This window comes from Notamacropus eugenii, chromosome 3, assembly GCF_028372415.1.
Source record: "Notamacropus eugenii isolate mMacEug1 chromosome 3, mMacEug1.pri_v2, whole genome shotgun sequence".
Lineage (NCBI taxonomy): Eukaryota > Metazoa > Chordata > Mammalia > Diprotodontia > Macropodidae > Notamacropus > Notamacropus eugenii.
The window spans coordinates 395,759,243-395,786,297 of NC_092874.1; the positions used below are offsets into that span (position 1 = coordinate 395,759,243).

At 37.0% G+C, this 27,055-nt stretch overlaps 2 protein-coding genes across 6 annotated transcripts in view; one reads left to right on the forward strand and one right to left on the reverse strand.

Moving 5' to 3' along the window:
• The window catches only part of EIF2AK1 (eukaryotic translation initiation factor 2 alpha kinase 1), a 30,579-nt gene extending 6,382 nt beyond the window's left edge, over positions 1-24,197 (reverse strand). Inside the window, exons 1-12 of one of the 3 annotated variants that reach the window (XM_072597843.1) lie at positions 23,538-24,197; positions 18,389-18,547; positions 16,602-16,735; positions 16,166-16,203; positions 15,034-15,133; positions 13,910-13,990; positions 12,802-12,901; positions 12,225-12,288; positions 11,816-11,932; positions 11,620-11,731; positions 11,126-11,237; positions 7,873-7,973 (exon numbers count right to left, since the gene is read on the reverse strand). In XM_072597843.1, coding sequence (XP_072453944.1) covers positions 7,873-7,973; positions 11,126-11,237; positions 11,620-11,731; positions 11,816-11,932; positions 12,225-12,288; positions 12,802-12,901; positions 13,910-13,990; positions 15,034-15,133; positions 16,166-16,203; positions 16,602-16,735; positions 18,389-18,547; positions 23,538-23,994 — 1,575 coding nt within the window. In that variant the 5' untranslated portion in view covers positions 23,995-24,197. Of the gene's footprint in view, positions 1-7,872; positions 7,974-11,125; positions 11,238-11,619; positions 11,933-12,224; positions 12,289-12,801; positions 12,902-13,909; positions 13,991-15,033; positions 15,134-16,165; positions 16,204-16,601; positions 16,736-18,388; positions 18,548-23,537 lie in introns of all 3 variants that reach the window. The other 2 variants (XM_072597841.1, XM_072597842.1) reach the window with 2 other exon arrangements.
• On the forward strand, positions 616-16,173 carry ANKRD61 (ankyrin repeat domain 61). Of its 3 annotated transcripts, none has more exons than XM_072597854.1 (3): positions 616-922; positions 5,064-5,158; positions 16,044-16,173. In XM_072597854.1, exons 1-3 carry the CDS (start codon positions 707-709, stop codon positions 16,078-16,080), a joined length of 348 nt encoding a protein of 115 aa, XP_072453955.1. In that variant the 5' UTR covers positions 616-706; the 3' UTR covers positions 16,081-16,173. The 3 variants fall into 3 exon arrangements, with proteins under 3 accessions (XP_072453955.1, XP_072453956.1, XP_072453954.1); XM_072597855.1 differs by lacking the exon at positions 16,044-16,173 and adding an exon at positions 8,333-8,456; XM_072597853.1 differs by lacking the exon at positions 16,044-16,173 and adding an exon at positions 5,954-6,991.
• Positions 24,198-27,055: the final 2,858 nt, after the last annotated feature.

Below are 27,055 nucleotides of genomic sequence, written 5' to 3' on the forward strand. Positions count from 1 at the left end.
CCTGACAACTGTTCTTTGGGTGTGGCCATTTAAATCAGTTCTCATACCTGTGCTATAGCCAAGCCTTGTTGACAAAGAGAGATCAAGAGACAAATAAAATGAAAAAGAGGTTATGATTATAAAACATCTTTCATGTATTTACACAATGAAAATTTAATTTTAATTTATAATTAAAGTGAACTAATATATTGTTCAAATTATTCATGTATCCATGATGAAATGAAAAAATAAAGGAAGAGAAATATTCCACTAAGATTTAAAATGCAATTGATAAGCAAGTTTCATTGTCTGAAACAGGATTTGTGTATTAAATTGACATTCTACAATCAAATTTTAGGTCCACTTTTTTATTTTACAAGATGTTTGCTATGTAGTTGAAATTAGATGTAGCTAATTTTACATCATGCTAATTAAGTCTTTTCACACAAAATAATATCATCTAAGAAAAAAGTCCATTTAGGATTGACTAATTTCAGAAATTACAGTTGGGACACCACCAAAAAGTTATTTATTCCTCTGAGGTACAAAGTATATCTTAAAAATAAAATTTTATTTTGTTCATAGCTACAGCTTTAAAAGCAGTAATTCCAAAACTGTTCTAGAACCAAACTGAAACATCATAAAGAGTTTTGAATTGACCACACTCCACAACATACAGTTTCCCCATAACTTTTAATTTCTCACTATCTAAAAAGCTGTTTTTATCATGGGAAATATAACCAAAAGAGGAAATGTAGGCCCAGTAATTGACAGAGCCTCTTCTACTGAACCAGTAAGATCAAAAGCACTTCACACTAAGCTCTATGAAGCCATAATGAGAGAAGACTGTACTACCATTGAAACTCTCCTAAGAAACCATCCTGTGAACCAGCCAATGACTGTTTTGGCCAATTCCACATGCTACAGATTGCTTCTGAACCAGGTAACACCTTTTGTACACGTAGGAAAAAAAATTACTCAGGAGTTTGAAGGATTCATTCTTTAAGAGGGAGACATGAGCTTCCTCTTCTTTTCTACTCTCTGTATCAAAACTCTTACATCATCTTCCATTCTCTTCTCTTTGAACTCCAATTTCTGACACTGACCCTTCTCACCAGTGTGAGAGGTGATGAGGCACAGGAAAAGATGAAATGATAAAAGATTATGATAAAACAAAGGACTTATGGAGTTCATAAACATGGTAGCAGAACACTAGTTAGTAATGGCAAGATCAAGGATATGACCATCTATCTCAGTGTAGCTAAAGCTGGGCGAAGGAATAGATCATAGAAATTGAGTAAATTTAGGAACTGTAAAGACAGGGTTTCTTGAGGAAATATAAATAAGCTTTAGTCCCCCAGTAAGATGAGCTGGGTGAGCATGGCTTTGAGCTCAGTGAGGAAGCAAAGAATATTCTGATTCTCCTTCCCCCTGTCCAGAGCCATGACCAGGAAAGAAATATGATTCAATGTGCAACCAGTACTGGAAAGGGTGAGCAGGAATGCAGTGACATTAGAAGGGATCCAGATCTCAGTGAGTACCGTAAGACAGAAGAAATAAGAAAGAAAAGATTAAGAGGAAAGAAAGCTAATTAATTATTAAAAGGCATTTCAAAGAGCACAGTTGAAGGAGTTGGCCAGTGTGAAGTGGGATATGGGGGGGAGGGGTTTCAGGCAGGAGATAAGCAGCTGGGGATGGGAAATAAGTACTGTACATCAGAAGCTGGGATGGATAGAGTATGCTAACCATTGAGAAATGAGAGAATTCAAGAATGAGGCCTGAAAAGAAACTACTGGTTTGGTCATTAAGAGATAACAGGCAACTTTGGAAAGAGTAGCTTCAGTTGAATGGTGAGATCCAAAGTCAGACTACAAGGGACTGAAAAGTGAATGAAAGTGGAGGCAACAAGTGTAAACAGTTTTTTCCAGGGCTCTGCTTATAACTGGAAGCAAAGATTTAGGAGGATAGCTTGAGGACGTGGTAAGATCAAGTAAGGGTTTTAGTTTGGTTTTGTTGTTTTTTTCCAAATGGGAAGATATGTGTGTTTTTCAGACAGAGGGGAAGAAGCCAATAGATAGAGATGATCTGTTTGCAAATCAGTTAACAAACATTTATTAATGTGAAACATTTTACTAGGTTTGGGGATAGAAAGATAAAAATGAAAGTTTCTGCCCTCAAGGAACTTATATTCTTTAGGGAAACAACATGTACATATATGGGCTGTGTGCTTGTCTCAGATCTAGGCTACCTTTCCAACTTGAGTCTTTCCCCCAGGGCCCTCCCAATGCTCTTCAACCTGTATCTTATCCACCTGCTTCCACAGCACTCTGAACCTAAAGGTCATTCCAGGGACCAGACTTCCCCTTTCCTCCTCCTCCTCCCTCCCACTTCTTCAGCAGGCCCACCTTACACTACCACCTGATCTGATTCCCCAGGCCATACCTTTCCCCTGCTTCTGTCTTCTGTGAGACAGGCCTCCCAGGATACATCATCACTTGCCATGAAGTTGGACCTTAAGGGAAGACCTTGGACAATCTAATCCCTTGGACCTTGCCTCCTTTGTTGGACCTCTCCTCCAACCACCAACTGAAACCACTCTTTCCAAAGTGACCTATGATCTCTTAATGGCCAAACCAATAGCCTTTTCTCTGGCCTTATTCTTGAATTCTCTGCAATATGTGACCCTAAATTAACCACTCTCTTCTGGATACCTTCCTCACACAAGATTTCATAATATTCCTTTTTTTGGTACTGACCTACCTGTGTGACTGCTCCTTCTCAGTGTATTCTGCCAAATCATAATCCAAGTTTTCCCACCCTAATTGTGAGTATCCTCCAAGGTTCTATCTTGATAGCTTTTGGTTTCCACATTTTCTCTTTTGGTGACCTTGTCTGCTCCCATGGTTTTATTTATCATCTTTAAGCACATGGCTCCCATATCTATATACCCAGTGTTTGTCCCTCCTTCCTTCTCTTCTCAGCTCCAGTCCTGTATCACCAACTGCCTATTTGATATTTTCAGCTGGAGGTCCTATGAGAATCTCAAACTCAGCTTCTCCAAAACAAAATTATCTTTCTCCACAAACATGCTCCTGTACCTAACTTCCTATTCCACCTACCCAGGCTGTCAACTTCAGAGTCATCCTATACTCTTCATTCTCTCAATCTCTATATCCAATCAATTGCCAAGTCTCATTGCTTCGACCTCCACAGCCTCTCTAGCATCTGTCCCCTTCTGTCTTCCTGTCACCTAGACTACTGTAAAAGCTTTCTAACTGGTCTCCCTATATCTAGTCTCTCCCCTCTCTAATCCATCAACATAGCTTCCTAAATGGTATTCTTAAAGCACAACACTGACCATGTAATTACCATCTGTAGAATCAAACACAAAATCCTGTTTAACACTTAAAATCCTTTACAATCTGGCTCCAACCTAACTGTTCAATTTTATTATATGTTACTCCCCCTTCTTACATTTTATAGTTCTGCCAAACTGGCTTTCCTGCTGTTCCTCAAACATAACACTCCATCTCCCAATGCCATCATGCTTTTGCATCAGTTCTCTCTCATTCCTGGAATGTCCTGCCTCTTCACTTCCACCTCTTAGAATCCTTTCTCTTTCAAAGCTCAGCTCAAACATCACCTTTTTCATAAGGCTTTCCTGATACTTCCTCTATAGCGACTAGTCCTCTTCCCCCTCCTCGCCAAAAATACCTTCTATAGATTTTGTATGTACTTATATGTGTATATGCTGTCTACCCTAATATGACTCATGCTCCTGGAGGTCATAAGACTCTTTCACCTTTGTCTTTGAACATCTAGCACAGTGCCTGAAATATATAAAGTGTTGAACGCTTGTTGATTCCTCCAGCTGCTAGAAATAACCTATTTTCTTTATATCTACTTACATACTCACTTTTCATTCTCCTAATAGAATGTAAGGCCCCTTGAGAACTCATGCTGTTTCACAGTTATCCTTACGTTTGGTGTCTAGCACAATGTCTGGCACTTGTTGCTTGAATGATTTGACCTTATTTAGCACTATGTTCAAACGGCACATGGTTTAAGATGCTACATGTCAGGATGACACAGTGGGATTTATCTCCATTTTCCCTCTATCACTACTTCCTTTTGGTCTATCATAATAAATCTCTTGATGACTTGTGAAGAAGCTCAAAAGCATTTGGTAAGAATGACATTAAAAGTCACTTGTTTGGTCCTAAATAAAAGATGTAAGAAGATATCTCCCTCATTTGCAGTGCAGAAATAGGAGACTATGGTTGTGGCACACTGCATATAGCATCAGACCTTTTCCAATCTGTTCTTTAGTTTTGCTGAACAGTTTCTGCCTTTTTTTAATTCTTTGTTAATTTAATTTAATTCTTTTTTTTAAATTTTTAATTTTCTTTTTAATTTTTAAAATCATCTTTGGGATGATTCAGGAACTGTGAAATTTAGGTGATATAAAAATAAAATATATCAGCAATATTTAGTTCAGCATGAATACAAGTCACTCTTTGACCCCCACCTACTTTCCTTATCTTGAAGACAAGCTGTATGTTTCCGCATACATGAGGGTTAAAAAAAAAAAAACCTGGTCATAAATTTTAAAAATAACTGGTACACAGACAGCTGTACCAATCACACAAAGCATACACTGTATTTCTGAAATCAACCAAGTGTGCAGTTTTTAAAGCTGACTGCTGACTCTGTCAATACCCTTTTAAAAGCAAAAGTTTTAGTTCTCAACCATGTCACCCCCTGAGTTCATTTAAAGATTAAATTATTTTAAAGTAATTATTTTTAAACTATAACTGTTAGACAGGAAAATAAGAACACTTCTTTTCAGTTACCTCTACAAATGAATATTTTGGGCAAGATGTAGCCTAATCTGTGCAGTTTGAAATTGGAACAGTATTGTGGTCATTTAAAATAATAAAAAGAAAGGAATAATTTCTTCAATTTAGAGCACAGTTGAATGTTAAAAAAAATAACACTAGTAAATATATCAACTAATCTTTAAAGTGACAAACCATACGATCAAAGTGAACTTCCTTCCTTTAAATATTTTTGCTTATATGCAGACACAATCTATCATTCCCATTCATCTGGCTGCTAAGTACCGAAAAGCACAAAGTTTGCTTTGCTTGCTAGAACATGGTGCTGATCCAGAAATAAGGTGAGTTATCCATTAGGTAATCATTTGTTAATGTATTCTGTCAAAACTACTCATCAGAAAACATTTTAAGGAAACTCAAAGTTTAAGATGTGACTTTTCTTCAGGTATATCTTGACTCATTTTTTATATACAGATTGTATGACTAGTAAGAGTTATACTTTAATAATTTAATTAAACTAAGGATCAAAAGAATCTGAGTGCCTACAAATAAAATACTGTTTACTACAGCAATAAGAGCACAAAGTCAGATAAAAACAAGATATTTGTTGACTGCCTACAGTGTGTTCAACAGTAAAAACCATGATTCCTGCCCTCAAGAAGGTTATAATCTAGCTGGGTATGCTGAATGAACACATGTAAAAAAGTAAACACTAAAAACTAAACTACATGATACTAAGTGCAACTGGGGTTCTTTTTTATTCTGAAAGATGTAACCACTTTAATGAACCAAAAGGCATTTTTTAAATATGGTGGAAAAAACTAGATTTTAGAAGAAAAACATTTGCATTTCTTCTCCAAAATAAAGAAATGTGGGAGATCATCTTAGTTATAACTTTCATAATAGAGTCAGACACAGAACTTGTTTTACCTTCCATCTGGGTCAGCAGGGTGGTAGGAGACTGAGAACAGAGGGTGTCACTAACTCCAGAATTACTGTGTCTATAGGTCTACCATTCTTGGTGCCCATTTCACTTAAAACAATTCTAACTGCCAACACTAAGTACCTGTCTAAATGCCCCCTCGATTTACTAAATCCACATTTTAGAGCTAACTTGTGATCAATACATATTATAGGGACACCAGAGGTCACACCACACTTCATCTCATGCTCCTACATTGGCCTATTATCACTGCCACTTGGACAGAACCAGCAAACAGTATTCAGAGAATCCTGACAGACATACAGAATCATGCTGTAATGTGCCTTCATATCTTATGTGAGCATGGAGCTCTGGTTAATGCTCGAGTAGACAACGACTACAAATATTCACCTCTCCACCTGGCCATACGCTATGGTACCTATCCAGTTCTCTCCATTCTAGCCCAGAATGGTGCTCATATCAATGCCATTGATGAATCATGCATGACACCTCTTCACATGGCTGCTGGCATACTGAACAAGGAGATGACCGAAACTCTAATTGCTTGTGGAGCAAATGTAAATTGTACTGTCTCTGCTACAGGGAATACTGCCCTTAAACTGGCAGTATGTGCTGCATCAACTAAAGCAGGCAGGTTACTGGCACCAGATTTAAGCTGTATCAGTTTACTCTTAACTAATGGAGCAAAAGTAAATGCCCAGGATCATGAAGGACAAACTGCTATTCATGAAGCATGTTTTGGGGGCAGAGAAGCAATAATTAATCTGCTACTTGAACATGAGGCAGATGTTAATATTTTAACAAGAAATGGGGAAGCTCCAATTTTTATGTTTCTTCAGCGTAGATCCAACATAAGAGATACAGCACTGCTTGACAAGCTCCTTTATCTCTCTTATCCTCTGAAATTGACCAACAATCAAGGAATTCTACCCACAGGACTTCTATTACCAGAATTTCATCTATTAAAGGAAACCCTAATAAGGTTATCGCAAAAACCTTTATCCCTACAGGTGATCTGTAAAAATAACATCAGAAAATTTTATGGAGAAAAATATAAACAACACTTAAAGCAACTTCTCCCACTGAAGATATGGGATTCTATATATAGTTATTGTGATTCATCCCAACTCTTTAAATAAAATCTCATAATTTCATAGTAGCATAGCATTTCAGCAACTCAAGTAGCACCGTGTTTGTACATCTTGGATGCACATTGATTCGTAAACCTTTTTTCAATAAATAAAAAAATGATTTACAGTATTAGCTGAATTTTGTTTTTAAAGGTGTTTTTCTTTTGAAAATATGTTTTCATGATTTAGTTAATCCTTACATAAAAAACGAGCTTAAGCTTTTAACAGAAAATTTCAAAAAACTCTATAATCACAGAGAATCCATGACTCTACAATGTCTACTTGAAATATGGATGTATATCATTCTGGGTAATCAAAATGTAAAGGAAGAAAAGAAAAGTACAGTGAATTTAAAAGATTTACTTTTTCATTTAGTTCTCAATTACCCAAGTGAAGTGCTCTGAGAGAGATAAATGCATCATCAAATTCTACCTGTAAGGTTGCAATGCAGTATATAGACCACAAAGCATTTTCACTAGTCATAAAAACTTTTGCAATGATCAGTTATAGTAATGATCACAGGATAATTGGTCTAGAAGTGGAAAAAACCATAGAGGTCACTTAAATCAATCCTTCCATTGTGCAGCTGACAAAACTGTGAGGTACCAAGAAGTTAAGTGACTTGCACAAGGTTGGTCACACAGGGGGCAGAGCTGAGATTCTAAATCCAGTCCTTTGATGTCAAACCTAGTGCTCTTTCCATTGTAGCACAGCATGTAAGATGACTGAAAAACTGGATTTTTAAATATGAATAATATGAGATGGAATATTTTCTTATTGCCTTTTTTTTTAAATTTAATCAAATCATTTTAAGGTTCTAGGTCTGGGTCTGTAATGATTTGAAATAAAGGAAAGGCAGAATCAAAATTAAATGTCCACAGATGAAACAACTTCCTAAAAAAAGTTTCATTTACTTCAATGAATCCCTAATGTTATGAGCTCTAAAAGAAGCTACTATTTCCTTAAACCCTTTTCAACTTACCTTGAGATCTCTGTGTACCACTCCCATGTTATGTATATAATACACACCTTCCAACAGCTCTTGAAAAATTTTTGTTGCAACACTGCCCATAACATAAGGACCTTGAAAGGGAAAGGGATAAATCATGTTTTACTTATTTTTATTCTTATTCAAATGAGATCTAAACTACCTTAACACCCTACATACAGAATGTGTAAAATTACAGCTCTATGTATTCAATACACACTTTTATGCAACATACAATAACACCCTAATGACTTCAGTCCACTTAAAAAGAGCCACAAATGTAAAGTGAAAAAGAATTCTGAGCCACTAAATGTCAAAATGCCAATGCACCAAAGGCAATCAGTTTTACTTAACTAAATTATCTCACAGGAGAAGATGTTAAGACTTTAACTCGGGGATTATTTACTCTTTATTTAATACATATGCTAACATGTTTGGTTATATCATTTCCCAGGTCACAGACTGGAAGCAGCAAACTTCTATAGGGAAAGATTACAGTTAGCTGTCATTTCTGAAAGCCTGTGAGGAGAGTGAAAATATATAAAAAGCAGAGCCGTCTGAAGCTGTTTATATCTCAGCCACTCTTGCAGCCCTGGCTTCAATCTAACTTTCCAATTTTATTAGATCTTTATTTTATCTTTATTAGATCTCACTACTCTTCATGTATTCTGTGGTTTGGTCAAACTAATTTTCTTGCAGTTCCTCAAACGCAACAAGCCATCTCTCCTAACTCCATGCCTCTGCATTGGCTGAGTCCCAGCCTGGAATGCCCTGCTTCCTCATCTCTGTCTCTTAGAATCCTGTTTCCTTCAAAGATCAGCTCAAATGCTCCCTCCTATATTAGGTCTTTCCTGATGCCTGAAGAACAACCAGTAGTCATGATTATGACCTTGAGCCACCAAATAAAGGTTAAATTGACATACTCTTTTCAAGAAGACGGGGAAATATATAAGATGGTTTATTACTATAATTATTATTAAGGGTATGTTAACAATAACGTGACAATTATAATAAACCAAGTTATATGCTTATGTATTTATTATCTTTTTATAATTACTATTTAATAGCATAAAAACAATTAACATTTTTCTAGCACTTTCCTCTCAACAATACAAGGGAGAAACTGACCACATTTTTATCCAAACATGAATCAGAGAATATGAAGCCAATATTTAAGTAAAGGAAAAGGAAATAAGAGGTCACTGAAGCCAAGCTCTCTATTTTACATATGAGGAAGCTTAAGTAATTTGGTCAAGGCTGCACAGCTAGTTAAAAGTTATAACTTGGATTAAACCCAGTTTTCTTCTCAGTCCAGATCTAACACTACTTCTATTCAAAATGCCAAAAAAAGCATGTACTTGAAGGGTGTACTTCAGTTGTCTGAACAACTGATTTACTTCTATCCCATTCCTTAATGATCCCATATAAAGGAGCAACAACAATAATGGAATTCTCAGTGAACTGATAGGCAATTTTCTATGAAATTAAATTAGAAACAGTATAAATGATTTTTTTTAATCTATAGAAGTTCAGCAGATTATTCCACTACCCTATTAAGTTTTTATTAAAATCCCATTCAAATTTCACAATGGCCCACAGTTTCAGGGATTTTTAACCTGTTTTTTGGCAGTCTGGTGAAACCTATGGTTGGACTTCTCAAAATAATGTTTTTTGGATGCATAAAATAAAACATAGAAGATTACATAGAAAACCAATTTCACAGATTCCTTGAAATCTATGCATGGATTCTAGTATATGAATCTCTGCTTAAACTATAAGCTATCCCATGTAGGCGATATTTCCCTAAAATTGTTTTAAGCTGACATTATCACTTCAGTGCTATAAAGCACAGAACTTTTAAGTCTCACCAAAAATCTGTGCAAGTGTTTCAGATCTTTCTGAAAAAAAATATTAGCTTGCCTGCATTGCCATTCTGCCAGTGCTGTGGTGAAGTAGAAGAGCCCCACATACAGACAAAATGCCAGACAAAAAAATGACTTGGGTTGAGCTAATATGGCAAAACTACTTTCCTTTCTGATTATTTAATAGTACCCAAACACTGCTAAGTACTTGTGGAATAGAAACACAAGCCATACTTTTAAATTTTCATGACAGAATGACAAGTCTGCATTCTCACAGCTAGAATCTAAAAAATATGGCTGCCCATATTACCAATAAGATGACTACGTGCACTACAGATGACGACTGGAGACTATAAATCATGAACTGGCAACAATTGAGCATGTGGCAGAGTCTCCTCTGAATCAGATATTCAGGTATTTTTACTTGATTGCTTTTCTTGGTTACAAGGGAAGTTTCAGTTTGGAAATGTGAGAAAATTTCCATAAAGGACTAAGACAGAAAAACTGAAAGAACCAGTAAAACTTATTTTTGTGTTGCTTTTTAAGTTTATGTTTTAAGAAAATGTGATTAATGTTAATTATAATATATAATTATATATCCTTCCAAGTTCTAATACTATTAAATTAGATATTCAGAAAGGACAGAAGCTTTGTCAAATTAGCTCAACTTTTTCCTCACTGAGTTAAGATTTAATATACCCTCAGACTTGATAGAGCCACATTAATAAATATCCATTTGAATATGATCTGTCTTTTGCCAAACTATAACAGAAAACATTATCTAGAGTCATACAGTATTCAACAAGCTTCACATAATAAACTCTTTGAATTTAGTTCCAGGAAAAAGTTTACTCTGCAGACAAATTTGTCTGGATTATTTTGAGCTGACATCAGAAATTACAGAAAGCTGCTGGGGAACTTAGAGCCAAGTTTAGTGTCCAACTACAACAATTAGATTAGCTCAGGCACTTGGTAAAAAAAAATTCACTCCAGTCTTTTAGCTAGCCTCTCTTCTATTTTCATCCTTAATTATGTCATATTATGTTTAACTTTGTGAACTCCCTCAAATGCTTTTGAAAACAGCAGAGCACAAACCCCTAATAAATAAGTCCATAAAAAAGTAAACTAGAGCACTTGAAAATTTATATTTTTTTAAAGAAAAAAATATGAATTTCTTTGAATCTTCAGTCATTAACTAAACAGGATAATACTCTCAAAGCTAGATTAACCCACTTAGCTCACAGGGAGAGTACTTATATAAAAATACACATTTCTATTTCTGTCTGAAATTTATGTAGAATATAATACTATATGAACTTTAAAAATCTGTTGATTTCAGTTTTTCAACATAGATATCTGAACATGAAATAGAATATAAAACTTACAGGAAGGTTCATCTACAGACGATCCCTTGTTTTTATTTCGATCAGTAATCCAGTCCCAAAGAGAGATTTCACATAATTGCATCTGAATAAGGAGCATGAGGTGATACTTCACCTAATGAATCAAATAATGATACAATATTTTATGATTTTCTGGAAATCAGCACTTGGATAGTTTTAGATCTACTGAGTAATCAAAGTTTGAGGAGATTTTAGAACTAAGATCAGAGATCATCAAAAAAGATTGCTTTTCTGTGATACCCATTCACTGGATATACTGAATTTTTTATACATGGATTTTTCACACTGTACATAATTAATTTTTTTTTGGATAAATCACAGATTAAATTCAAGGTGTTTTAAAAATCCAAGCCTCTGCTCCAAAATTGCAAGTTATTTACTCAAAATTATCTTTTGTAACAAGTTAATGTCAGCAATTCCCTCTACAATCACAACTAATACATCTAAGGCTAACAGTGTAGGGGCAGCCTACTTACTTCAGTCTGCCCAAGCAAGGCTAAGTTTTCTTCAGAAGATTCTTCAGCGGATGTAAAATTCTCCTCCAGGTATGAATTATTCTCTTGCAGTATATGATGCTTAACAAGTGATCTAGAAGATGTATTAACTAAGCAATTTTCTTGTGACTCATATTCATTGGCATCTCTTGCGAGCAAATCATTATAGTTTACTAACTTGTTATTCTGATTGTCAACCCAAGTTTCTGCAAAGGGTTTTTCTTTTTCTGAGTCCAAATCAGCAAAAATAACGGATGAGCTACTACTTTCATCATTTTGAACATGATACTGATCTCTAAAGTAAAAGAAAGACAATGTAGAATCAATGTGCAGAAAAGACAGCGTGTAACAAATACCACCTTAGGTCAAACATCTCTAGTCACAATGTCTATTTAAATACTGATAGGAGATAATCTGAGAGGGAAAGAAACAGAAGGAAAGGATCAATTAAGATATTACTACTTGGTTCCATAAGCAAAAAAAGTAGTACTAGTGCAAGAATCACTAAGCAATACCTGACATATTCATGTACTATTGGAAGCACCATACTCACTTACATGAATGCAAATATTTAACCCTTTTTATACCTGTCCTCTGTCTCATCAGATACCAAATGGAGAGATGGCAACCTCCCAACAGGAAGTCTCTTATCTGTTGGGTAAAAAAAAACACAAAAAAACACAGAGAAACATAAGGTCTCCAAAATTATAATGATATTAATGAAAAAGCATACAGGACCATAGATTTACAGCTGGAAGGGACTGCAGAAGGAACCCAGTCTAACTTCTTCATTTTACAAATGAGAAGCTTGAGGCCCAGAGACAGCAAATGGACTTGCCCAATTTTACAAAGGAAAATAACAGGTCCAGGATTCAAATCCAGCTCCTCTCACAGCAAATCCAGCAGTTTTTTACCACACCCCTCTACTTAAGGTTAGAGATACATTTTGCTCAACTTAAAGTGAAAAAAACTCACATTCAAAAAGCTCAATTTACCAAACTATTGTTAAAAATACAGGCAAAAACATTTGTCAACAATTGTGAAAAAAAGCACGTCATTCTGGTAAGGTACAAAAGAGCCAAGCTGATTCAAATAACTGCCATATGTTTTTAGGAGGAGTTCCAAAACAGAAATGTTTAACTGTAAGATCAAATACATGTTCACCTTGTGGTGGGGCTGAATGAACATGTTCTATCCAAGCTGTGTGATAGCCTACAATGTTAGGATGTTGCAGACCCGCCAGCACCTTAACCTCCCGAAGTACCTGGAAAAGAAAGTTGCTTAGATTGGGCTTTAAACAGTTTCTTAAAAGTTGAAAGCATCTACACCCAGAGAAAGAACTATGGCATCTGAATGCAGATCAAAGCAGACAAATTTCACCATCTTTAAAAAATTTTTTTCTTTCTCATGGTTTTTTCCTTTTGTTCCTATTCTTGTTTCACAACATGACTAGTGTGGAAATATGTTTAATATGATTGTACATGTAATTTATATCAGATTACCTGCTGACTTGGAGAAGGGAGGGAGGAAGGGAGGAGAGGGAGAAAAAATTTGGAACTCAAAATATTGTAAAAATGAATATTGAAAAAATAAAAAACAAATAAAGTACCAAAAAAAGTTTCAAAGTATCAACTATTTATTCTAGAACAAAATATATGAAACTTCCAGGGTTTTTGGAATCCTAATACTTGCAGTCATTGGAAAACTTTTCTGCACCTTTTATTAAGAAAAGGAAATAAATACCAATTATTAATGAACATAACAGAAACAGTATCTCACACTGTGTACGTTTCAAAGAATGCTCACAGTCTTCCCTGGGAATACTTAAAGATGAGATAGGAGAGAAAGGTATTACTTATCCCCATCTTACATGCAGGGAAACCAAAACAGAAGGGTAAACAACTAGCTTAGTGTTACACAGCAAGTCAGTGGTAAAACTTCTGGAGCTGAACTCCCAAGTCCTGAAACATCTACCACTAAGCTCTCTCATAACATGCTGCAGCCCTTTATTACAAAGTAAACAAGCTAATATTAGACATTTATTTTTTCAATTTCACAAACATGACATGGAAACCCTTCTGGATTATGAAATGCTCTCTAAATCATCAACAAACTATATTCTGGACAGTTTAGTGTTAAGTACATTTTATTAGGGTCAAAGTATTTAAAAACTGATTCTTATGTATGCTATATGTTGATTTGCATATATATATACATAATTAAATTAGAATAGTAGATTAAAGTCTTTTTCACAAGGCTTAAAAATTCTTACCTTCATACAATCCTTTTTAGTAGCTTTCTTAATCAGAATTTTTTTAATTGCATAAAATTGCCTATCTAATTTGTTCCTGACCTGAAATTTACAGAAAAGACAAAAATCATCATATGTCAATGACACAAATATTTCAGAGAATCTAAACTCACTAATTAGGTGAATCCAAATTTGAGTTGTTTTTAATATATTTTTAGTATGTTTTAGGCTCTGTGTTCTAACAGAAGTATGAAAATTCAGAACTGGAGCTGGTGCATTTAATGATATTTTAATGCTTTTCATGAATCCATTCAATTCAATACACATTCAATATGAAAAGTTGATCAATTTTAGGGAGGGTATGGGGAAAAGGGGAAAATCAAGACACATTTCATGGAAAGGGTGGCCTTAGATTTGGGCCTGAGAACAAATGGGAGATTCTCAAGAGCTTGAAGCTTCGGAGCATAGGACTTAAAGAAATTCTTAGAAGGAACCTTACATTCCATCTAATCCAACCTCTTCATTTGACAGGGAGGCTTAAAGGGTTAAAGTGACACTTGTCCAAGGTGACATAGGTGACAGAGACAGGCCTGAAACTCACATCTTTGAACTTCAAATTCAGAGCTTTTTCAAACACACCAAGTTCCCTCACTTTCCAGATTTAAAGAAGAGCTGCAAATGCAGCTCAGGAAGAAGAAGCCCAAGCCCAAAATAGCATAGTAGAGTGATGTCAAACTCAAATAGAAATAAAACCCTGTGGGCTGTATATTGATGTAGAAAATCACAAATTAATATCATCTATGCTATACTGTATTTTTATTTTCGTAAACATTTCCAAATTATATTTTAATCTGGTTCAGAATATTACAGCTATATGCAGGGCTGTGAGTCTGACACTTCTGGGATGGTAGATTAATAATACAAAGAAACTCCTGAATAAAATGACAAAATCTGAGGACCCTACCTGAATCAATGAACCTGGGCAAAAGGAACTTCAATTATAATTATTAAATTATATCCAAAAATTTAAATATATTATGGATCTTAATAAGATCCTAATTCAACTTATTTTTGGAAGATTCAATTTGAATGTACATTTTTGTTCAAGATCATGAAAACTGAAAACTAAAAATATAATCAATCACCTTGTATACTTTCCCATACCCGCCCTTTCCTAGGACAGCAATTTCCTCAAACTCATTAAGATAACGAGAAGTTTGTGCTTCAAAGACGACTTCTTTTGCTCTAAAAGTTAAAAAAAAAAAACCACAATATTATGGAGAATATCTCATATGCTTGTAGTACTTATATATATTAAATATATGTTAAGTTATCAAATTATATATATTATATATTAAATATATGTTAAAATATATATTGTTTTTTATATATATGTATATATATATATTAAAATTACAGCAAAACCTGACTAATTTTGGAGCCTCCTTCAGATTTGCAACTGGTGACAACTATGACAGAAGCTGAGCTGAGGTTTCTATTTCCATCATCTATAAAGTTCTTGGATAATCAAATGAATAGTGTAAATGATATTGGAGGTAGAGTATTAAAGTGAGAAAACAAATTTTTCTCCAGTACCTTCAAACATCTTGGAAAAGTTCACTTTGCATAAGGATGTATGTGTATGTGTGTATGTGTACACACACATATGTCTGTAGGTATATATAAATAATGACTTCTTCTCTTTAAAGGATTTCTACTGAGTAGTTGGTTATCCAGTTACAATTATTGTATGTATGTAAAAGTAACAAAAATAAGTGAGTAGTTAAAGGCATTTTCTAATCAAGCCTTTTACACCTTCAGTTAGCTCAAATTCAATAGCACTCCCTCAGGAAACTAGACTGAGGTGGGGAACCTACGACTTCAAGGCCACATGTGACCTTCTACATCCGCAGTCCTTCTGATTGAGTCCAAGTTTTACAGAACAAATCCTTTTATTAAGGGGATCTGTTCTGTGAAGTTTGGATTCAGTCAAACGGCTGCACTTGAGGACCTAGAGGGCCATGCGTGACCTTGAGGCCGCAGGTTTCCTACCCCTGGACTAGATATTTAAGATGCCAGTAACCTGTACAATACAACAGCAATCAATGCACTGAATGTACGGATCAAAGAAATTACTTTCTTCCTCCTTATATAGATCATCATCAAAGGAATCAGCTGGCAGTGAAGTTTAGTTGTCATCAACACTGCATTAAAAATTATGGGCCTTTGGATAAGCTGTTTACTACTTATGAAGATCAAAAAAGCATAAGAAAATACCTGACTTTATGGACATGAGGGTATCCTTCATGCTGAGCCTGAAAAATAAAAGAAAAACAATTTTAAAATGAAAGAAAATTATCTTAGCTTTTCTTTAAATAATTCCCATATAAAATGTAAATGCATCAATGAACAAAAGCTAAACAACAATATATCAACTAATGATTCCAAGTACATTAGCTACTTGGGGGAAAAATCTAATAAACTTTCAATTATTTCAATAGGTTTCATTACAAGCAGGGTAGATGGTTTCCTCAAGAAAAAGCATTAGCAATGCTCCTGGTTTCCTTCTACAAAGTTAGAGCTTTTAAACAAGGAAGGAAAGTTTTTACTTTCACAGGATATTATTTTTACATGGAGATTTCAAGGTGTTTTAACATATAATTTTCACTTCGAATTCAAATATACTATTATAATAAGGGAGAATCAAGAGTACCTCAAGAACTCTCTGCTTAGTTATTCTCATTAATTCAGTAATTGCTTTGTTATGATGCAGTCTCAAAGAACTAAATTCTTCACCGCAGGCGAAGGAAGACAACAGCCCCATTTTGGTAAAAGTCTGACAAAGCACTGAAAAAAAGAATGTAGAAAAAATAATTATTTGAAAAGAAAACTTGACAATAATTGCACAAAAGGATAAGACTAGACTTTTAAATTATTTCTATATAGAATAAGGTAGGAAGCATTTTACAAATCTTAAGGAGCTATATAAATGTGAATTAATACTTATAGAAAATATGTAAAATTCAGATAAATATATATACTGTGGATAGACATGTGCATATACAACATACACGCACACATAGAAACATGTATACATATACGCATACATGTGCATACACACACCCCTACATTTTTCTAACAGCTAGAACAAGTGTCCTTTAAGAGGACAATCAGCACATTAATTTAATTTCATAAAGCAAATTAATTTATTAAGATGACATATCTTAAATGTCAGTATAAAGAACATAAAATTTAAACTAAATATAAAGAATACTAACCTCACTTATGGGTTTTAAAATACATTATTATTCACTGACACACATTAATGACTATGATGAAAGCAAATACACTTAGTTCAAACAAACAATTAGAACTTGGGAGAAGCCTGTACTAATTGTTCTTTTCTAATATTGAAAGTCTTTAGCCAGCATGATATAACCTTTTTCAGTGCTGAAGGTGGAAGGTGAAAATTAAACCAAAGTTTCAAACGTGCATACACTTTGGAAACTACAAGTTTCTAAGAGGTCAACTTGGTTTTCAGCTGAAGAAAACTGATGGCATAGGTAGCATGGCTGGACTCTTGTACATCAGGCTATTTTGACATCCTATAGAGAAGCCCTTATCAATATTATTTTGATGAGAGGGGTAGCAGTGAATTTTATCAAAAAAATCACCATCCAGAATAGTACCTCTTTGGTGCTTTGAGAACTACAAAATGCTCCCTTTATACAATCCACCTTCCCTACCTTAATCTGCTCCTGTTTGCCACACGATAATCAAAACATTTTCCTTATGTATAAAACAAACAAAAAATAGATAATAGGATATCCCTTCCCTTCACACTGTAAAAATGGGTTTCTAGTTTGAAAACTGGTGTTCAAGTTTCTTTAAAATTTCTTTGCAATTGCAAAAGCATTCACCTCTGAGACAACCTGTCAGAAACCATGACTTTTCTAGTTTATATTATCTTTGGTCATTCCACTGAAACTGAATATTAGCAAGGAGACTAACAAGCTATGTCATTTGTCTCATCTGTGCTCTATAACTTCTACAAATGCAGTAACTTATGGTTTTATTAGAAACTCTGTTTAATCGGTTTTCACCTACTCTTCAAGCATGTTTTCAAGTGACTTAGTATCCAGGTTTCCAAAAATATGTGTTCATCTGATAGTCTACAAGAGATATCCTAGCAATGTATGAATTAGTATTACAAATTAAAATTAGTCATTTTTGAGTACATGGTAATAATATAGGATTTTGTGCAAGATTTTAAGTATTATTCTTTTATGTTACAAAAAGCATGCTGGGTTTTCACAATTATATATAACAAATAGTTAAAACAAACAAACAAAATGGGCTTAGAGACTGAGTCCAGTCGTATATTTTCTTTCTTACATACCCATCCCTAACACCAACTACTTATCAAACCTCCAACATGAAAACAACAAATTATCTAGTTTTTATAAATATGGTAAATGAAGTTGGCTTATTCTTACTAACATGTGAACACTTGTCTTGAACGATGGGGGTCTGGTTCATGTACATGGCTCAAGTGCTCTAACAAAGACACAAGCAATAGTTGGTTTGCAACTGTAGAGGGAAAAGTCGAGTTTGGTAGGGGTCCTCTCACAGCCTGGAGTTCTGCAGGAACATCAGATTCTAAAAAAAAAAATAAAAAAGGAATACCTATTTTAAATGAATTATAAAGATTTTCTGTGATGATAAAAAAACACAGGTGTGAGCAAACAATAATAATAATGCACACATTATTAAACACTTAAATCTGGAAACAAGAATAAAAAAAAATCAGAGCAGAGTGAAGTTAAATAAGGAAAAATTCCCTGGCAAAGGGTTTTAAGTTACATTCTAAAACGAGGACAGAGCCTGACAGAGAAGTAGAAGGACATATAGAGAGTGAGGGGTGAGATGGGATGAAGAATGATATGAACAAAGGCACATTTAGGCACAAGGACAGCAATAATTAAATGGGGAGATGGTAAATACATTTGCTTAGCTACAATGATAATTCCACATTGAGAAACATAAGAAATAAAGCTGGTGTGATTGGGGCACAGAACAAAATGGTAGAAAGCTTTGAACATAAAGCAGAGAAGTTTCTATTTCACACAACAAAACCATAGAGAGCCACTGTAAACTCCTAAGTAGAGGAGCAAAATAATGAAGTGTGTATGAGTACAATTATTCTAGCAGTTAAGTTAAAATGTTTTGGTGAGACTGGGATATAAGCCAGGAAGCTACTGCAATAGTCCAAGAATAGGGTAAATCTGCTAGCTGTGGAAATAAAGGATCAAATTCAAAGACAGATGATGGAAAACTTAAAGCCTTAGAAATGGGTTAACTGTAGGCGATGGGAGAGATAACACCATAATTTCAAGCTTGGGGAACTCACAGGATGGTGTTATTGATAGTAACACAGAGAAAATGGGAATTGATGGCTGTGAAAAGGGAAAATGAGCTCCATTTTCAACATGTCAGATGTCAGTTAGACAGTCAAGTGAAAATGTCCTGTAGACTACTGGCAAAATGAGAAAGGACCCCAGGTGCAACAGGTGGAGATTTTGACATTTAAATACACTGGTTAGTTGAAACACCAGAGTGACAGCCTTAAATGACTAAGTGTATTAAGAGAAAAGAAGAGAAGGTCTAAGAGGAATAGTTAATAGGTAAGAATTAGAAAAATGACTAAAGCAAACAAGTAGTAGAAAGAAAAATGGACAAATGTTAAAGTAAAAAGGTAGAAACCTCAAGAAACTAACTAGGCATAGTCAATGGAGCCAAATGCAGTTGAAAGGTTCAGAAGAATAAGAACTGCAAAGAAAGCACTGGATTTCACCGAAGGTCACTGGTAACCTTAGGGAGGCCAGTTTTTAATCCAAAGCGATATTATCATTTTGAAAGAGCCCTGAGTTAGACCTAGATTTGAGACCCAGGCTCAAATCCTATCTTTGCCACTTACCCTATCACTTTTAATCCCTTGAGTTCCAATTTCCTCATCTGTAGAATGAAGGGGTTGACCTAGATCACTTTTAAAGACTCTTTCAGTTCTGACATTTTATAACTCTATTACTGTAGGCATGTATGTATGTCTACTATGTATACAGCATATCTTGGACAAGATTCAAATATTAAATTAAAAGCTGCCCTTGCTTTCAAAGAACTAACAAGCCAGTAACAGAGAAACAACAATACATATAAATGATAATACCAGCAGTTTACTGTTTACAATACACTTGTAAAGATACTATGAGATAACTATTGCAAGCATAATTATCTCCATTTTACAAATTAAAAAAATCTAAGGTGCAAAGAGTCTCATAGTCAAAGAGCTAGCAACGGACTGTCTGGACTGAGACATAATCTTAGGACTCTTAAGTCCTGTACTATTCCCATTAAATCTCTCCAAACAAACCTGAACAAACAGTATGAGTATGAACTACAGTGAAAGAACACTGGCTTTTCTCTGGAGTCAGGGGATGTGAGTTCAACCCCACCTCTGACACTACCCATGTGACCTCACTCAAATTCCTTGACCTTCAGGGGCCTCAATTTCCACATATAAAAAGTAAGAGTACTGGACTAGATGGCCTCCAAGTCCATTACAACTCTAGGTCTATGATCCTAGTACAAAGAATGCAATGAAACAAAAATAAATGCTTGGGAGGATGGGGGAGAAGGGGCTTGCTGGAAAAGGATCCATCAGGACTCTTTATGAAGAAAGTGGCATGTAAGTTAGGTCTTGATGGACAGATAGAATTTTAACAAGTAAGAACCAGGATGAAGTTTAGGAAGAAGGTATAGCTGGCAAAGCAAAGGCACTAGCAGGGATGAGAGACGTGCAACAAGTCATTCAATTTGGCTGGAGCACAGATTACATGAGGAATAGCGAGAGGTAAGGCTAAAAAGACAAACTGTGGAGAGTCTTAAATGACAGGCTAAAAAGGTTTTCTTGTAATTTTATGGAAGAGTTTTAAGAATAGGAGTAACAAGATCAAATTGGCACATAAGGAAGATTAAGCTGCTAACAATGTAAAGGAAGAAATGGAAGGATTAAGACTGAAAACAGGGAAACTAGATTCTTTTAGTGCACTCATAAGGATAAAAACCAGCCTGGCAAGTATCAAGGAAATGAAAGAATTAGAAGATTACTTCCTTGACAATTACTGAAACTTCCTTGAAAGTTATTGGAAGAGTAGACAGGTTTCCTTATGAGGCAGGAAGGAAATGACTTCTGAGGCTTAGAAGAGAAACAGGGGCAGTCAGAGGTTGAGGGAGACAGTAAACACTTCTTCCACATCGTATACTACTTACTTAACCTTGCTGAAATACTTTCCTAGGGTTGTGGTTACAGCCAAAAGAGTTCATGAAAAAAGCACTAAATAAACGCAAGCTCTTATTATGAAGCATTATAGCAAAGCAGGAGGAACGCTAGATTTTAAGCGTAAGGACCCACGTTCAAGCCCAGCACCTCTGCAGCCTATGTGACAGCAGGTAAGTCATTTAACCTCTATGAATCTCCAAGTTCCCTTATCTGTAAAAAAGGGGGATAATGAAATTTAAATACATCCATCTCACACAGTTCTGCGAAAAGTGCTTCGGGTGATTACGGAAAAGTGATATTTTTTAAAAGTCATTGTTATGACTCTCAGAAGTTAGTAAAGGCAGAACCATGCTATGTATTTCACAATGACTTGGGCAAATCTCTAACTTAGGTCAGTTAGATTGCTGCAAATGAGGAAGAAGGACTAGCCTTAGAGCTCTAAATCTATGAGCTTCAACACAAATACAGGAAACAAAGAAGAGCTTATTATGGCTCTTATGAATATTAAGAACAACAATTCACATTATACAGTTCTTTTCTTAAGTGAATCAGTAGACTAAAGGTTGGGAGTTTGGCAGCCTGAGAAAAGCTAATATTATTATGCATTACTCTCTTATTAATAAGTAACTTGGGATAAATCATTCAACTTCCCTGTATCAGTTTCTTCATTTAAGAAAATGGAAAAACATCTCTTGCGTTGTCTTAACTTTCCAGAGTATAAATTTTTAAAAGGATGTTTATGCATACTACGAGACTCTCAAAAGGAACAGATTCTATGTAAACTCAACAGTATTATTAATAACCCAGTCTCTGAAGAAAAAAATTTTACTAGGTAATCATGGTTTCCTCCTTTCAGGAGTAATCTTGAGTTGACAGAAAACCTTATCACAAGACTACAGACAAGGTATACTTACATGTTTACAGATGAACCTCTTTCTTGGATTATCTAAGGCTTTACATCTTTTGCAAATTCATTTAAACTTGTCATCTTACTTGTCCATTAAAAATGAAGATTAATTTTGCAATTTTCCCTTTTACAAATAGACTCAGAGCATTAAACAGCCTTAGAGGTCATCTAGTCAGACTCCTTTAATTTATCTATTGGGAAACTGAAATCCAGACTCAGGTCATGTAAGTAATAAGAGTAAGAGCCACACTCAAAATTCAAGTCCTCTGACTCCATAACCATTACCTTTTCCACTATACCATTCTGACTGCCACTTAAAATACCAAGTATAATGTACATATTCTCTTACTCTCATGTGAAGAAATTATATAAAGTGTTACATACTAGCCAATATTGTAAGATATCTTGGGGCAAGTCATTTATGCTCCCTCTACTGCTATAAAAGGATTTAAAAATAATCTAATTTTTAATTATCAAATCTGTAGTACATATTATGACATTTATGTCTTAAGCTCAAAAAAATTTGACATATTCTATACAGACGTTTTATTTAACTCCAGTAAATGGTCTTGATTCCCAATGCCACCTACAAGCATAAGAACTGATAACTGTCAATTACATGACACATCATTCTTTAACTAAAATATTGGGTAATTTGAACTTGTTCCATTCTCGGTCCAATTCTCCAATCCCCCTTATAGGTTTGCTCTCTCAATGATGTCACATCTAAAAAGGGTTGTCCCCTTTCTCCTCTGGATTCTGAATTTCTGTAGACAGAGGTGCGTTTAGAACTGAATAATCCCTAGCTCCTGGCACAAAGCCCCGCGTTCTTTCCGGTGGTACCGAGTGGATCGTTCCGCATCACTCTGAGCAGTCTCTGGTTACATCACTGTCAAGGCAGCGAAAGACTCGAGCTGCACCACACGGTTTAACAGCTGCTGCCGCTGTCCAAAGGTGCCCAGGGCTCCCCTAAAAGACCGGGCACCGACCTTTTACCGCGTTTCCACTGTATTCATTCACAGTGACCGCACATCACACCTGCATTTCGGGTACCTAAGGGGGACAAGCCTCCAAGCCGCCGGCTGTCACCTGAACCTCGGGGACGAGCGCACAAGTGGTGACATGTCCGACAAAAGGACGGAAAGAGAAGTGTGGGGGCGCGCGAGGGAGGGGAAAGGGCAGGAGGGGTGCAGGAGGTGTGGAGGAAGAAAGCGTTTGTTCCGATCATCGCTAAGGTTCCACCGTGCCAAGCGCTGGGGGCGGCGAAGCCCTGCTTTGGTATTGGGGATTTGGTTTGGGGCCGCGCTGCTACCTCCTCCCGACACCGACGCTGCGGGGCTCCGGGGTCCCCGGGCCTCGGTGCAGCCCAGATCCCCACGTTCCCACGGCCCAGGCCCGCTCACCATCATATCGAATGTCCGATCCCTCCTGGGGGAAGTCGATAGCAGGCGGCGGTGGCAACTCAGCGGCTCCGGCGCCCTTCGCTTCACACTCCTGGGATCCGGAGTCGTCCCCGAGCATCGCCCGCAGCCCAGGGGTGGCCGCCCCATCCAAGGGCCGCGCGGAGACCCTCGATCCAAGCAGCGGCGGCAGCTCTGCAGGAGCGGCCAGACTCTCCAAGGAGGCTGTACGAGCCTCCGGAAGTGACCGCCACAGGACCGGAAGTAAACTTGGAACGGAAGAGAAGTAGGCCGTCCTTTCCCCGAGCCGAAGCGGCACCACCGTGCGCCCTCTTCCGGGAGGAGAGAGAAGCGTGGACGCGACGACCCCTGCCGGTGAGTGCGTGGAATAGCCCGCCTCTGGACGAGGCACGATCCCTGGCCTCTCCCTCAACCCCGCCCCCACCAAAGAAAAAACCATGGAGGCTGCGGATTCTGAGAGTCCCTTCCTCCATCCTCTTCCCTCCTAGCGCACAAGCTTACACCCATCCACCTGGTGGAATAATCGGTGCCACCACATCTCCAATACCCCCGCGAAACGGAGCAGCCTTGAGGGATGGACCGTAGCTGGGAGCCGAAGGCGGGAGGAGCCGCCCACCCGGCGCCGGCCTTCGAGAGAGCCCCGCCTCGGGGCGGGATGGGGGCGGGGACGGACCCGCCCTGCCCCCGCTTGTCTGCGGCCCGGCCTCTGCCGGAAGTCTGCAAAGAGGATTATGGGTAGTTAGGAGAGTTCTCGCTCCCCATCATCCCCTGCTCTCCTCGTTTTTCGGGGTCTGGGGCCTGCACACTTCTCAGCCCTCTTTCTTGTGGACGCCGCCGGGAAACGCTTGGGCATCGCAGTAATGTATTAAGTACAAAAAGTAAAATACGTAGGATTACAGAGGAAGCCCAGTATAAATAAAGACCTAACATTTCCCGTCGAAATCCAGGGACCTGTTCCCTTGAGATTATCACACAGATCTCAGACTCAGAACCCCTGGTTTAAACCATACGAGAACTGAGAACCCCAAAAAGAAAGTGTGGATGCCCCGAAATCCAGATAAGCCCCATGTTGGGGGAGGGGAAGATCAGCTTTATTACCCCCTCCCCCATGAACACTGTTAACAAACTAGTGTGAATAGGAAATTGAACTTATCAACAACTCTTCATAATAAAATCCACCTCGGGATACTTCCTCACCTGGACGTGAGTAAAGCAATATTCGATTTGGCTTTAGTCCATAATTTTAAAGTGTTATTAAAACATAATTAATTAAAAACATAATTAAAACATTAAAGTAACATGTTCTCTCTCAGAGGAAGATGCCCAAGCCTTTTTTCTGTAGCCTTGAGCGCCCTCAGGAGAGGTCTTCTCCTTCTCCTTTTTCTGTGATAAGAAGTGTAAGTAAAGGAAGGTTTGGTTGTCCATTTTACAGTTCAGTTTGGCAGGATCCATGGCCCTGACAACCTCTAGTTTCTGGGTGTTCCATAATAACTCCCAGAACAGTCCCAAAGCCCTTCCATAGTAATGCCTAGAATCATGGTCCTAGACAGTTCTGCTGGGCTGCAGCAGGAGAGAAAGGGGTGACGTAAGGTGGCACCAAGTGACAGGCCTGCTAAAGTTAACCTGGCACGATGCCTTGCAAAGCAAGTGGGCACTGGTCAAGGAGTGGGGAATCCCTTTGGGATTTGAGGGATGCATGTACCTTCCTCAACCTGCCCCCAGTGAGGCCTGAGAGGATTTATGGGAGGGCACAAGTTGTGCCTGCCTCAATTGACCCCATCGAGAATTAGGGGTAGTTGTCCCCCCCTTCTCACTGGTCCCTGCAAGAAGGGTGATTAGGGAATGCTGGAGGTGCTGGTGCTCCCATGATCAGAAACACCCTTTTGAGAAGTAAGAATATTAATCACTTCAGAGCTATCTTCCTGTCCTTCCTGTCTGACCAGATCAAGAGGGAACCTGTGAGAGGCTAGAGTCTAAAAACTCCAGTGCCTCCCATGTGTTTTTTGTGAAGCACACATATATGTGTATAAGTAAATTATATTGCACTGTGTATGTACATATATGCACATACGATGTGTTTATATATATGTATGTATGTGTATACAAATGTATATATACATACAATTATATTGCATAGAATATGTTTCTATAAATATCGTTATAAACACATTTTATATATAGGGTATTGAATATGTGTGTATAATTGGTTAGGCTTGATATTTTATTGGTATAGGGACTCAAAGAGGAAACTCCCTCTTATCACTGCAGATTAGAAACTGTTCTGCCACTTACTGTCTTAAAAAGTTATCAGGAACAACCAATAATCAATACGTATTTATTAAGCTTCTTCCAGGCACTGTGCTCTGTTGGGGATAAAAGTATAACAAATGAAGCAATCCCTATGCCCAAGCAGTTTATATTCTAATAAGAGAGAGAAGAAGAACATATATAAGCATATATATATGAATATGTATAGCATTTACATAGAGCAGAAATATGAAGTGAATAAATTAAAATGTAAACAAAGTAGTTAAATGCAAAGTTGTTGTTTGTCCTTCATTCTCAAAGTTGACCATGACACCGGAAGGTGATGCCATGACTTGCAAGTGAATTGGATTTAAGTGAGGGAGGGCTGTGCAAAGTCATCCGCCTCACTTTCTCCTCCGGAACCATCTGGGTCCAGTGGCAAGATATAGATCAGGAAGACTGGAAATGGCACTAGATGCATGAGAAACCATGACCTTTTTAACCTAAGGTCTTTCTTAGGTCTCAGTTTGAGTGAGGCAATGCCCATTCAGTGATTAAGTTTAGGTAAGAAATGAGGCAAAGAACAGCCTCTTTTACCTAGTCAAAAAAAAAAAAAAATCAATCTGGGATGGGAAGACCCTCTGGGTTTCTGGCCAAAACAGAAACAATTGCTATTTACATTCACTCTGAGCATTCAGGATCCAAACAACTCCATGGCTTTGGGCTGGGACCTGTTGTTGGCCAGGAGTGATGCAAATAGTTTGGGAAGATAGACACTAGCAATTGGTAGAATCAGAAAATTGTGCTTGAGTTGTATCTGGAAGGAAAAGAGGGATTGTAGGAGGTGAAGAAATGGGGGTGGGGGTGGGCATTATTAAGAGCATGTGGGGAATGTGTATTGGAAGTGATCAATTTGACTAGGTCTTCTGATGCCAGAAGGAAGTAATGTACAAGTCTGAAAAGAGAATTAGAAGTCAAGTTATACAGGGGTTTAAACACTAAACGGAGGAGTTTGCATTTTTTATTCTAGAGGCAATAGGAAATTACTACACACTCCAATGACTGCAGTTGAGTTGAGGAGTCACTTAGTCAGATCTGTGCTTAAGGAGAATACTTTGGCAGCAATGTATGGAATGAATTGGAATGTTGAGAGACTTGGGAGATCAATAAGGAGGTTGTGGAAATAATCTGGGTAGGCTCTTTTTAAGTGGATAGAAGGCGTCTGATGAGAGATAGGCTGTAAACAGAAATGG

What these genes read in the sequence shown, in the direction of transcription:
- ANKRD61 (XM_072597853.1), top strand. Translation starts at nt 707, where the DNA reads ATGGGAAATATAACCAAAAGAGGAAATGTAGGCCCAGTAATTGACAGA. An exon ending in ACAGATTGCTTCTGAACCAG is followed by an intron (nt 923 to 5,063) that starts GTAACACCTTTT and finishes GCTTATATGCAG; the next exon opens with ACACAATCTATCATTCCCAT. An exon ending in GGTGCTGATCCAGAAATAAG is followed by an intron (nt 5,159 to 5,953) that starts GTGAGTTATCCA and finishes TACATATTATAG; the next exon opens with GGACACCAGAGGTCACACCA.